The 12,932-nt window shown below is 42.2% G+C and overlaps 2 protein-coding genes across 2 annotated transcripts in view; both read left to right on the top strand.

Moving 5' to 3' along the window:
* Nucleotides 1-428: 428 nt before the first annotated feature.
* LOC307185526 (tripartite motif-containing protein 60-like) lies at nt 429-5,131 on the top strand (the record flags this gene model as incomplete). The annotated part of the gene is given in 4 exon segments (XM_079919832.1): nt 429-656; nt 3,311-3,444; nt 3,446-3,789; nt 4,079-5,131. Coding segments are annotated over 4 exon segments (1,371 nt in total). The 3' UTR covers nt 4,744-5,131.
* A 61-nt stretch (nt 5,132-5,192) lies between these two features.
* The window catches only part of LOC307185525 (estradiol 17-beta-dehydrogenase 11-like), a gene marked incomplete at its 5' end in the record, with an annotated part of 42,450 nt that continues 34,710 nt past the window's right edge, over nt 5,193-12,932 (top strand). The window contains one exon of the mRNA XM_079919831.1: nt 5,193-5,287. Within this exon, the coding sequence (XP_079775957.1) occupies nt 5,193-5,287 (95 nt within the window). The remainder of the gene's footprint in view (nt 5,288-12,932) is intronic.

The raw sequence follows: 12,932 nt of genomic DNA, 5'->3' as shown, positions 1-12,932 counted from the left end.
AAAGTATTCCAAGGAGCCAGAAACTAGATCACTGATAGAATTAGAGAGAGGGGATTAAGGTGGAGTGTCTGCCACACCCTGGACAGAAGATTCAATCAGAGAGGAAGATGAGAGGTATCATCAGCAGTCTGTAATCTCCCAGGCTGATTGCAGCTGCAGTCTGTCTAATGGGATAAAGGAAAGGAGTCTCCCTACAGGCTTTTAAGGCCCAAGGGGCCCGATTCTGACCCCAGCAGTGAACAGAGAAGGTGGGCTGTGTCGTGCCTGTGTCAGACCTGGATCAAGACCTGGATCGAGGAAGACCTTCTGCTCTGTGAGGAAGAAGCCCAGAGCCCCAGTGGGTGGAGCCAGGATGCCCCCAAGACCTTGAGGACACAGACCAGCTCCCGCAGCACAGAGCCAAGACTGAGAAGCATGGGCAGCTGAGTATGGACTTGGGGCCAGAATCTCAGGTGGGCCTGAGCAGGGACAACATAGCTGCCCAGGGGACACTGGGTGACCACACTCTGATGGAGAAGGGCCAAGTCAGGATGGTCTGGGAGGTGCTAGAGGGCAGGAGGTTCTCATTGGACTCATTTGGAACAGACTCTCTGGCCAGCAGAGTGGAAAATTCCATGGGTTCAGAGGAAGATGCAGTAGGGGGAAGGAAGCCCCAGGTGTGGGTGTGACCTGGAATCTGCCTGTCACCTGGTCCATACCTGTGGGAGGTGTGGGCAAGTCCTAGGGGCTCCTGTGGGATGGACCTGCTGTGTGTCAGGCACCCTGCTCACTGCTGTTCCGTTTTCTTCTCAATATATGGGCTCCTTAGTTAAGGTTTTATGTATGTACCCATGTGGTTACTTTATGGAAGATAAATATTTGCTGGCTATCATAAGGACATATATACACACAGTTTCTTTTTATACTGTATTCACCTGTGACATTTGTTTTAGCATAATAGAGATAAGGTCAATCTTTTAAGCCCTGTTTCTTCTTCTTTTTTTTTTTCCTCCTTTTGGGAATCAGACCCCAGGGAGTTTGTTCTTTAGCCTGCAGTGCCTGTTTTGCCCAAGGCCATTCCTAGGTCTTTTTCTAGAATGGCTGTGCTCTTGTCTTCCTGTCTCAAAATAATAGTATTATTTTCATGTGTTTGAACTTGCAGCCAACTCACATCAATTACTTGTAATGGTGGTACGTCATATTTTTTTAATTGAAGTAGAGCTGATTTACAATATTTTGTTAATTTCAGCTGTATAGCAGAGTAATTCACATTACATATATATACATTCTTTTTCATATTCTTTTCCATTATGGTTTATAACAGGATATTGAATATAGTTCCTTGTGCTGTACAGTAGGACCTTGTTGTTTATCCATTCCATATATAATAGTTTGCATCTGCTAACCCCAAACTCCCACTCTGTCCCTCTGCCACCCCCTCCCTCCCCCTTTAGAACCACAAGTCTGTTCTGTATGTCTGTGAGTCTGTTTCTGTTTCAGAGGTAGGTAGGTTAATTTGTGTCATATTTTAGATTATACATGTAAGTGATATTATATGGCATTTGTCTTTCTCTTTCTGACTTACTTAGCATGATAATCTCAAGTTCCATCCATGTTGCTGCAAAAGGCATTATTTTGTTCTTTTTAATGGATGAGTAGTATTCCACTGTATACATGTGCTACATCTTCTTTATCCATTCCTCTGTTGATGGACATTTCAGTTTCTTCCATGTTTTGGAGATTGTGAATAGCGCTGTTATGAAAATAGGGATACATGTGTCACTTTGAATTATAGTTTTGTTCAATATGTGCCTAGGAGAGACATTGCTGGATCATATGGCACTTCCATTTTTAGTTTTTCTGAGGAAACTCCATGCTGTTTTACATATTGGCTACTCCAACTTACATTCCCAGGTTGGTACGCCTTTTGAGTCTGCTGTAATCTCTAAATTTCCCCTGGAGATAGAGACTGAAGGGATGTGGACACTTCAGGATGGAGGGAGAGGGAGAGCTGTGGCTCAAAGAAGGAAGAGAGAAGCTGGCGTGGCCTGGCTGGGGCAGGAGCACACTGAGAACATTGGTCAGCCTTGTGAAAAGTGTTTTTACATAGAACATGTTAAGCTTGTAAATTAATAGAAAAATAGTAGAACAAACATAATGTATCAGTTTCCAAGGGCTGCCACAACAAAACACCACACATCAGGGTGACTTCAGCAACAGAAACTCTGTCCCAGGTCTGGAGACTGGAAGTTGAATATCAAAGGGTCAGCAGGTTCACTTTCTCCTGAGGCCTCTCTCCCAGGTGGCCTCCTCGTGGCTGTGACCTCACATGGCCTTTCCTCTGTGGGTGCCCATCCCTGATGTCTCTTCCCCTTCTAAGGACACCTGTCAATGTTGCATAAGGGCCTCTCCCCAGCAGCCTCATTTTACCTTAATCAGCACATTACAGACTTTATCACCATATAGGGTCCCATTCTGATGTACTGGGAGTTAAGCTTCAACTTGTGAACCGTGGGGCACACAATTCAGCCCACAACATCCCACGTACACATCCAGTGACTGATGCCCCCAGCCATCCCTGCTCCTCATCACAGGGAAGCAAACCTAGATATCATAGGGTTTATATGTAAATGGATCTCTTTTCATTAATAAAATCACATTAAGTAACCTATAAAAACATCATCAGAGCTTTCCGAGGACAGCGACCAAGTCTGTGGAGCCGCCCCAGGAGCCGGAGCTGTCGCATCCCCTCCTCTTCCACTTCCCGTTGCAAACAATAAAAGCCGTTCGTACCGTTAAAAAAAAAAAAAAAAAAAAAATCATCAGAGACCCACAATCCCAACTGATTACAATTAGATTTTGTTTGGAAGTTTATGTATTAGAATCCAAAAAAAAGCTTGGTCAAATATTGTTGATTATATACATGCTCTTTATTTCTGTAATATACATTCTTTTCCCTCTTGTTATCATTTTCTTGAAGGAGCTGGTGAGTTGTGCCATAGAGTTGCCCACACCTGGATTTTGCCGATTGTGTCCCTGTGCTGTTGATTTTCATCACTACTGGGAGCAGTGGCTCTCTGTGAAGAAGACGACCACCTAGAAAGCTCGCTTTCAGCCCATTAAGTAAAAGGGACAGAAATGCCAAAGGAAGCAGAGACTAACTGGGGCTCTCAGTCCTCCTGGCGGCTGCTGTAGGGTTGAAGGGAAGGGGTAGAAATAGGCCTGAGTGGCCACAGCTCCCTGCAGATCCTGGCAAACCTACTGGCAGCCGTGAAGAAGCAGAGAGAAGGCTGAAGGGTCAGATGGTTCTCACTTGTCCCCACCCCTGGAGAGCCAGGTTTCTCTGAAGGGAGTCTCCTCAGACAGAAACCCTCCCTGCACGACGGCCCTGGCATCTTCCCTGGCACAGCTCCAAGCAGAGGCCAGCTGCCCCATCTGCCTGGATTACCTGAGAGACACAGTGACCACTGACTGGGCACAACTCCTGTCACCCCTGCATCCAACAGTGCTGGGAGGGTCTCCACGACATCTTCCCCTGTCATGTCTGTCTCCAGCCCTGCCCTGACAAGGGCTTTGGAAGGAACACTCAGTTATGTCTCATGATTGATTTTGTGAAGCAGCTTCCCAGCACAGAGGAAAAGAGGAAATGGCAGAAAGAGAAACCCCCATGCGAGAAGCACAGGCAGGTTCTGAGCCTGTTGTGTGAGAAGGACCTGGAGCTGCTGTGTCTTCAGTGCAGGGTCTCTCCTCTGACCACCGCGATCACCCCCTGGCACCCATGGAGCAGGCTACAGCCTGTCACAGGAGGAGGCACAAAGTCCACATTGAGCCCCTGAAAAAGCAGCTTGAAGATGCTGAAAAGTCATTAGAAATGCAAGCCTCAAAATCGTTTGAGTTGGTGCGGAAGGTGAACAATCAAAGGAGGGAATTGCACTCCGAAGTTGAATGCATTAAGCATTTCTTGGGAACAGAGCATGATGAAACTCATGTTAGGTTACTAAGTGAAGAGAAGGATGTTCAAGATAAAATAATTGGAAAAAAACACCAAATATCGGGCCACGGATCCACGTTGAAAAATCTACTTGGTGAAATAAATAAGTGTTGCAACCTGACCTGTATTTACTGACAGGCATTGAAAGGATCCACAGCACATATGGAAACCTAAAGAGCCCGGCAGCCTTTTCCTACAAATTAAAGAAGGAGGTTTTCACTCTCCCCCCACAATATTTTGGCCTCCACAAAATGATCTGCACATTTCAGGTACATCTCACACTAGATGCTGAAACTGCTCACCACAGTCTCAAAGTTTCACAAGACAGGAAAACTGCAACATTTCGAAGGATGGAACCAAACTGTGTTCATAATCTTGAGGCATTTACTTCTCACCTAGAAGTCCTGAGTTCTGAGGGATTTGATGCTGGCAGGCATTTTTGGCAGGTAGAAGTAAGAGGCCTAGGTGACTGCTCCTTAGGTATGTGTAAAGAATCTTTCCCCAGAAATGCTCCTACATCACCATCCCCAAGCAATGGCTGCTGGCAAATTCAGCTCTGGGGTAGTGCACCTAACACAGGGGATTCAGGAAACCCACGTCGGATTGGCGTTTTTCTGGACTATGAGTTGGGAGAAATTTCTTTTTATAATTTGAAAAAGAGATCTCCTTTATATTTATTCAGTGACATTTTTACAGAAAAACTTATGCCCGATTTCTCTATTGGACCTCTTTCAAAATCACTTACAATAAGTCTAGTTGAAGATGAGTACTGAGCCCCCTTAGAAGACAATGTGTATGTTCTATTTTCTCCCTGTGTTCAGGGAACATCCTTGTAATAAACAGTAATAAACAAAAACAAAAAAAAGTTACTTCCTCGGGGAGGCCAGGCATAATCTTCACCCACCCAGAAGCAACTGATCCAAAGAGGTGACTGATTGTTCTTAGGTTTCAGAAACAAAACTATCCCTCGCCCACTGCACCCTGTGACGCCAGCCCACCTGAAGCCTTTGGAGCTGTGCTCTTCACTCCTCTACTGTGCAGGGAAGGAGGAAAACGCGGTGGTGAAGCTTTTCAAACCAACCTCAAAGCACTAATAACGTGAAAATGTTGCTCCGGAATTAGAAGATCAGCAGAAGCCAATGACTGCCCGGTCACCTGGGAAACGACCCCTCCCCACCATCTTGCTCAGGCTCTTCCGGGTCCCCTCCCTTAGACATTGAGCATGCGCAGGCCCATCCGCGCCCACTTCCAGTGCACCCACCCATCACCGTGGACCAGAGAGCGTTTCCAGGGACTGGCCTCTCAGGGGCCAGAGGTGTGAGCCTTGCCCTGGAGCTTCCAGACTCCTCAGAGCCTCGGGCCTGAGAGGGCTGAGCCACCTGCTCCAGGTGAGCCGGGAGGGCCCTGAGGAAGGGCGGAGGGAGCTGAGCAGGGGGCTTTCTGGGCATCTCCTGGCGCCAGACTTAGTGGTCTCTTAAGAAAAGTCACAGGTCGAATCTTGAGAGCTGGGAATCCGCCACAGGTTTAATTTCTTAGCCTGATGTTTATTGAGCGCACGCTAGCCGAGCTTTTCAACAGCTATAAGAATGGAGTAGATAATCAGTTTTGAGGAAAAATAGCAAAGAATTCAGACCATGAACCATACACTCTAGTGTCATTAACCAATGGCTGACAAAAAATAAATGTAAAATCTCAAGTGGGATTTGTGGCGTGACAGATGTGTGGTGGCAGGGCGAGCAGAGGGGCCGGAGGGCCGCATCCTCAGGATCTCACTGTTTTAACAGTAATGAACATTGGAGAGTAAGAGGATTACATTTGAGTGTAGAGTGCTGTAGAGTTATGGAATTGATGGTCGACATGGAGTAGAAGACGGTAGTCAGAAGAGTCGGCCTGTGTATGTAGCCTGGACTGGAAAAGTGTCCCCCAAAACTGTTCTTTTCACTCCAAGGCCTGAGTCTGGAAGGTGGGGTTGGGGAGATAAGTATGGGGGAGGGGAGAACCCATTAGGAATATGTGTGGGAACGCCAGGGCACCTGCTTAATTTAAATGAAATACTCTCTATGAAACAATAGAATGTTTCTTTCTGGTTCCAGAAATTTCAGTCTTTTTTTTTTCTTGGCTGTGCTACACAGCTTGTGGGATTTTAGTTCCCTGACCAGGGATTGAACCTGGGCCCCAGGCAGTTAGAGTGTAAAGTCCTAAACCCTAGACTACCAGGGAATTCCCTTTTTTCTTATTTTTAGTCTTTTTTTAATTGGAGTATAATTACTACAATGTTGTGTTAGTTTCTGCTGTAACAATGAAGTGAATCAGCTACATGTATCCATATATCCCCTCCTTCTTGGACCTCCCTCCCACCCCAACCCCCATCCCACCCATCTAGGTCATCACAGAGCACTGAGGTGAGCTTCCTGTGCTTTATAGCATGTTCCCACTAGCTACCTATTTTATGCATGGTAGTGTATATATATCAATCCCAATCTCTTAATTGGTCTCACCCTCCCCATCCCCCACTGTGTCCACATGTCCATTCTTTACGTCTGCATCTCTGTTCCTGCCCTGAAAATAGGTTCATCTGTACCCTTTTTCTAGATTCCACATATATGCATTAATGTATGATATTTGTTTTTTTTTTTCTTTCTGGCTTACTTCATTCTGTATGACAGACTCTAGGTCTATCCACATCTCTACAAATGACCCAATTTCTTTCCTTTTTATGGCTGAGTAATATTCCATTGTATACATGTGCCACATCTTCTTTATCCATTCATCTATTGTTGGACATTTAGGTTGTTTCCATGTCCTGGCTATTGGAAATAGTGCTGCAATGCATATTGGGGTACATGTGTCCCTTTGAGTTATGGTAGTCAGGGTATATGCCTGGTAGTTGGGTTGCTGGGTCATATAGTAGTTCTAATTTTAGTTTTTTGAGGAACATCCATACTGTTCTCCATAGTGGCTGTACCAGTTTACCTTCCCACCAACAGTAGAGGAGGGTTCTGTTTTCTCCACATCCTCTCCAGCATTTATTGTTTGTAGATATTTTGATGATGACCATTCTGACTGGTGTGATACCTCATTGTAGTTTTGACTTCTATTTCTTTAATAATTAGTGGTGTTGAGCATCCTTTCATGTGCCCCTTGGCCCTCTGTGTGTCCTCCTTGGTAAGATGTCTATTTAGGTCTTCCACCCATTTTTTAATTGGGTTGTTTGTTTTTTTGATATTGAGCTCCATGAGCTGTTTGTATATTTTGGAGATTAATCTGTTTTCTGTTGCTTCATTTGCAAATATTTTCTCCCATTCTGTTGGTTGTCTTTTCATCTTGTTTATGGTTTCCTTTGCTGTGCAAAAGCTTTTAAGTTTAGTTATGTCCCACTTGTTTATTTTTGGTTTTATTTTCATTACTCTAGGAGGTGAGTCAAAAAAGATCTTGCTGTGGTTTATGTCAAAGAGTGTTTTTCTTATGTTTTCCTCTAAGAGTTTTATAATGTCCACCCTTAAATTTAAATCTTTAATCCATTTTGAGTTTATTTTTGTGTATCATGTTAGGTAGTGTTCTAATTTCATCCTTTAACATGTAGCTGTCCAGTTTTCGTAGCACCACTTATTGAAGAGTCTGTCTTTTCTCCATTGTATGTTCTTGCCTCCTTTGTCATAAATTAGGTGACCATATGTGCTAGGGTGTGACAGATGTGGTACCCTGTACCATTGATCTATATGTCTCTTTTTGTGCCAGTACCATACCGTCTTGATTACTGTAGCTTTGTAGTATAGTTTGAAGTTGGGGAGTCTGATTCCTCCAGCTCAGTTTTTCTTTCTCAAGGTTGCTTTGGCTATTCAGGGTCTTTTGTGTTTCCATACAAATTGTAAGATTTTTTGTTCTAATTCTGTGAAGAATGCCATTGGTAATTTGATAGGGATTGCATTGAATCTGTAGATTGCTTTGGGTTATATATTCATTTTCACAACATTTATTATTCCAATCCAAGAACATGGTATATTTCTCCATCTGTTTATGTCATCTATGATTTCTTTCATCAGTGTTTTATAGTTTTCTGAGTACAGGTCTTTTGCCTCCGTAGTTCGGTTTATTCCTAGGTATTTTATTCTTTTTGTTGCAATGGTAAATGGGAGATTTTTGTGCATTAATTTTGTATCCTGCAACCTTACCAAATTCATTGATTAGTTCTAATATTTTTCTGGTGGCATCTTTAGGATTTTCTATGTATAGTATCATGTCATCTGCAAACAGTGACAGTTTTACCTCTTCTTTGCCAATTTGGATTCCTTTTATTTCTTTTTCTTCTCTGCTTGTTGTGGCTAGGACTTCCAAAACTGAATGACAGTGGTGAGAGTGGACATCTTGTTCCTGATCTTAGTGGAAATGCTTTCTATTTTTCACCATTGAGAATAATGTTTGCTGTGGGTTAGACATATGTAGTCTTTATTATGTTGAGGTAGGCTCCATCTTTGCCCATTTTCTGGAGAGTTTTTATCATAAATGGTTGTTGAATTTTGTCAAAAGCTTACTCTGCACCTATTGAGATGATCATGTGGATTTATTCTTTAATTTGTTGACATGGTATATCACATTGATTGATTTGCGTATTTTGAAGAATCCTTGTATTCCTGGGACAAATACCACTTGATCATGGTGTATGATCCTTTTGATGTGTTGTTGGAGTCTGTTTGCTAATATTTTGTTGAGAATTTTGCATCTATGTTCATCAATGATATTGGTCTGTAATTTTCTTTTTTTGTGATATCTTTGTCTCATTTTCATATCAGGGTCATGATGGCCTCATAGAACGAATTTGTGAGTGTTCCTTCCTCTGCAATTTTTTGCAAGAGTTTTAGAAGGTTAGGTTTTAGCTCTTCTCTAAAAGTTTGATAGAATTTGCCTGTGAAGGCATCTGGTCCTGGAATTTTGTTTTTTGGAAGAATTTTAATTACAGTTTCAATTTAATTACTTGTGACATGTCTGTTTACATTTTCTAATTCTTCCTGGTTCACTCTCGAAAAATTGTACCTTTCCAAGAATTTGTCCATTTCTTACAGGTTGTCCATTTTATCAGCATATAGTTGCTTATAGTAGACTCTTATAATTCTTTGCATTTCTTCAGTGTCAGTTGTCATTTCTCTTTTTTCATTTCTAATTTTATTGCTTTGCTTCCTCTCTGTTTTTTTCTTGATGAGTCTAGCTAAGGGTTTATCAATTTTGTTTATCTTCTCAAAGAACCAACTTTTAGGTTTATTGATCTTTATTGTTTTTCATTTCTATTTCATTTATTTCTGCTCTGATCTTTATGATTTCTTTCCTTCTACTGACTTTGGGTTTTCTTTATTCTCTTTCTCTAGTTGCTTTAGGTGTAGGATTAGATTGTTTATTTGAGATTTTTCTTGTCTCTTGAGGTGAGATTGAATTGCTGTAAACTTCACTCTTAGAACTGCTTTTGCTGCATCCCATAGGATTTGGGTTGCCATGTTTTCATTGTCATTTGTTTCTATGTATTTTTTTAATTTCCTCTTAGATTTCTTCAGTAATATCTTGGTTATTTAGTAGCACACTGTTTAGCCTCCATGTATTTGTGGTTTTTATAGTTTTTTTTCCTGTAATTGATTTCTAATTTCATAGCATTGTGGTCAGAAAAGATCCTTGATATGATTTCAGTTTTCTTACATTTTCTGAGGCTTGATTTGTGACCCAAGGTGTGATCTATACTGGAGAATGTTCTGTGTGCACTTGAGAAGAAAATGTATTCTGCTACTTTTGGGTAGAATGTCCTATAAATATCAATTAAATCTATCTGGTCTATTTTGTCATTTAAAGCTTGTATTTTCTTATTTATTTTCTGTTTGGATGATCTGTCCATTGGTGTAAGTGGGGTGTTAGTGCCCCCTACAATTACTGTGTTACTGTTGATTTCCCCTTACATGGTTGTTAGCATTTGTGTTATGTGTTGAGGTGCTCCTATGTTAGGGGCATAAATATTTATAATTGTTATATCTTTTTCTTGCACTGATCCCTTGATCATTATGTAGTGTCCTTCCTTGTCTCTTGTAACATTCTTTATTTTAAAGTCTACTTTATCTGATATGAGAATTGCTACTCCAGCTTTCTTTTGATTTCCATTTGCATGGAATATCTTTGTCCATTCCCCCACTTTCATTCTGTATGTGTCCCTAGGTCTGAAGTGGGTCTCTTGTAGACAGCATATATATGGGTCTTGTTTTTGAATCCATTCAGCCAGTCTGTGTCTTTCGTTTGGGACATTTTGTCCATTTACACTTAAGGTAATTATGGATATGTATGTTCCTATTACCATTTTCTAAATTATTTTAGGTTTGTTTTTGTAGGTCCTTTTCTTCTCTTGTGTTTCCTGCCTAGAGAAATTCCTTTAGCATTCATTGTAAAGCTGGTTTGGTGGTGCTGAATTCTCTTAGCTTTTACTTATCTGTAAAGCTTTTGATTTCTCTGACGAATCTGAATGAGATCTTTGTTGGGTAAAGTAATCTTGGTTGTAGGTTTTTCTCTTTCATCACTTTAAGTATATCCTGCCACTCCCTTCTGGCCTGCAGAGTTTCTGCTGAAAAATCAGCTGATAACCTTATGGGGATTCCCGTGTATGTTATTTTTTGCTTTTCCCTTGCTGTTTTTAATATTTTTTCTTTGAATTTAATTTTTGTTAGTTTGAGTAATATGTGTCTTGGTGTTTTTCTCCTAGGGTTTATCCTGTACGGACTCTCTGGGCTTCCTGGACTTGGGGGGCTATTTCATTTCCCATGTTAGGGAAGTTTTCGACTATAATCTCTTCTAATATTTTCTCAGACCCTTTTTTTTTCTCTTCTTCTTCGGGATCCCTATAATTTGAATGTTGGTGCCTTTAGTGCTGTCCCCAAGGTCTCTGAGATTGCCTTCAATTCTTTTTATTCTTTTTTCCTTGTTCTGCTCCTCAGCATTTTTTCCCACCATTCTGTCTTCTAGCTCACTTATTCATTCTTCTGCCTCAGTTATTCTCTTATTGATTCCTTCTAGTGTATTTTTCATTTCAGTTATTGTGTTGTTTATCTCTGTTTGTTTGTTCCTTAGTTCTTCTTTTTTAAACATTTTTGTATTTTCTTGATCTGTGCTTCCATGCTATTTCCGAGATTTTGGATTGTCTTTACTATCATTACTCTGAATTCTTTTTCAGGTAGCTTGCGTATTTCCTCTTCATTTATTTGGTCTTGTAGGTTTTTACCTTGCTCCTTCATCTGTGACATATTTTTTTGTTGTCTCTCTTTTTTTTTTTTGATGGGTGGACTGTGTTCTTGTCTTACTGGTTGTTTGGCCTGAGGCTTCCAGCATGGAGTTTGTAGGCTGTTCGGTACAGCCGGGTCTTGGTGCCAAGATGAGGATCTCCAGGAGACCTCACTGTAATTAATATTCCTTGGGATCTGAGGTTATCTGTTTGTCCATTGGTTCAGACTCGGAGCTCACCACAGGAGCTCAGGCTTTATGCCCTTCCTGTGAACCAAGATCCTACAACCCATGTGGGGCAGCAAAAAAAAAAAAAAAAAAGAAAAAAGAAAAAAAAAAGGAGCAGAACAATAACAAACAGTAAAAATTAAAATAAAATTAGAAAACTAACAAATATGTTAGAAAAAATAAAAATATAGATGAAATATGACCAGAAGGTAAAACAGAACCACAAGAGCAAAAATGAGGAAAAAAAAAAAAGCTGCAAAAGGACTTGGCCATGGGGGATGGGGCTTATGTGGGGGGCAGGGCTTTGGCACAGGTGGGGTGTAGGTGGTGGCCTATGCTTAGGACCTAGCCAGAAAAGACCCTGGGGGTGGAGGGGCAGGGCTTAGGGTCATCTGGAGGGGCCCTTAAGTGCCTCAGGCCTTGGAATGTGGATGATCAGGCCCAGGAACCCAGCAGGCTCCAGTGGGTGGGGAAAACGCCATCCATGCCTTCCCTCCCCACCATCCTCAGATCCCAGAGGGTCCCTCCCCATCTGCCCCTCCTCCGTTTTTCCCCCCTCTCTCCCTTTTATGCCCCTAGGATCTCTGCAGCCAGAGGGGGCCCCAGAGGGTTGAGGACACCCCCGGTACCCCAGCAGGCTTCCCCAAACCTGATTGGGCAGGAGAAATGCCAGCTGCATTCCCCCCGATCGTCTAAACCCCCGAGGGTCCCTCCAGGTGTGGGAAGCCCTCCCTCTCCCAGCCACCCCTCAACGGCACCAGTTCCATCTGGCCTCCACCCCTCCTTCTTGCTTGCTACCCCCCATGTCCTACCCGGTCACTCGGGAGTTCCTCCTATATCCCCTTGGGTGTCGAGGTCCCCCCCAGCATCTGGTTGGTGCCCTAGTTGTGGGGAGACACAAACTCTGCATCCTTCTGCTCTGCCATCTTCTTTAGTCATACTTGTAATGTACTACCTGTGTAGCCTTGGGCAATATTCTTAAAACCTTATATATTTAATCAGGCAAAATGCATTTGTAAAATATGGAATTTTAAACAAGGATTAGGAATCCATGACATGACAGTGTTATTTATGAACATTAGATTGGAAGGTCAGAAGACACATTTTCATTACTTTATACATTTCTTTTTATACCGTAGAGGAGGAAAAATATTTTTCCCTCTACTCTGCTGGGTTCTTGGCTGAGACACCCATCTCCCCTTCCATAAGTAAAGATTAACAGGAGAAAAAACAAAACAACTTTAAATACATATGGTCATGTAGGAGCTCCATAAAGGAATGAGACTCAAAAGGCAGCCTGGCAACTGAGGCTTATATACCAGACTGAAAAGAGCAAAGGGATAGGGGCCTGGGTTTCAAATGGGAGGAAGGCAATTCACTGGAAGGTGAGTAGAGAAAATTGTTGGTAAAGTTTGCTCTGCCATGCAAATAAGTCAGGTAGATGAGTGATCTCTGGAAATAGAGCACTGCCAGGTACAGTCTCCCTTTCTAA

This window comes from Stenella coeruleoalba (genome assembly GCF_951394435.1).
Source record: "Stenella coeruleoalba genome assembly, chromosome: 4".
Lineage (NCBI taxonomy): Eukaryota > Metazoa > Chordata > Mammalia > Artiodactyla > Delphinidae > Stenella > Stenella coeruleoalba.
The sequence above is the reverse complement of the archived record's forward strand: the minus strand, read 5'-3'. Positions and strand labels throughout refer to the sequence as shown.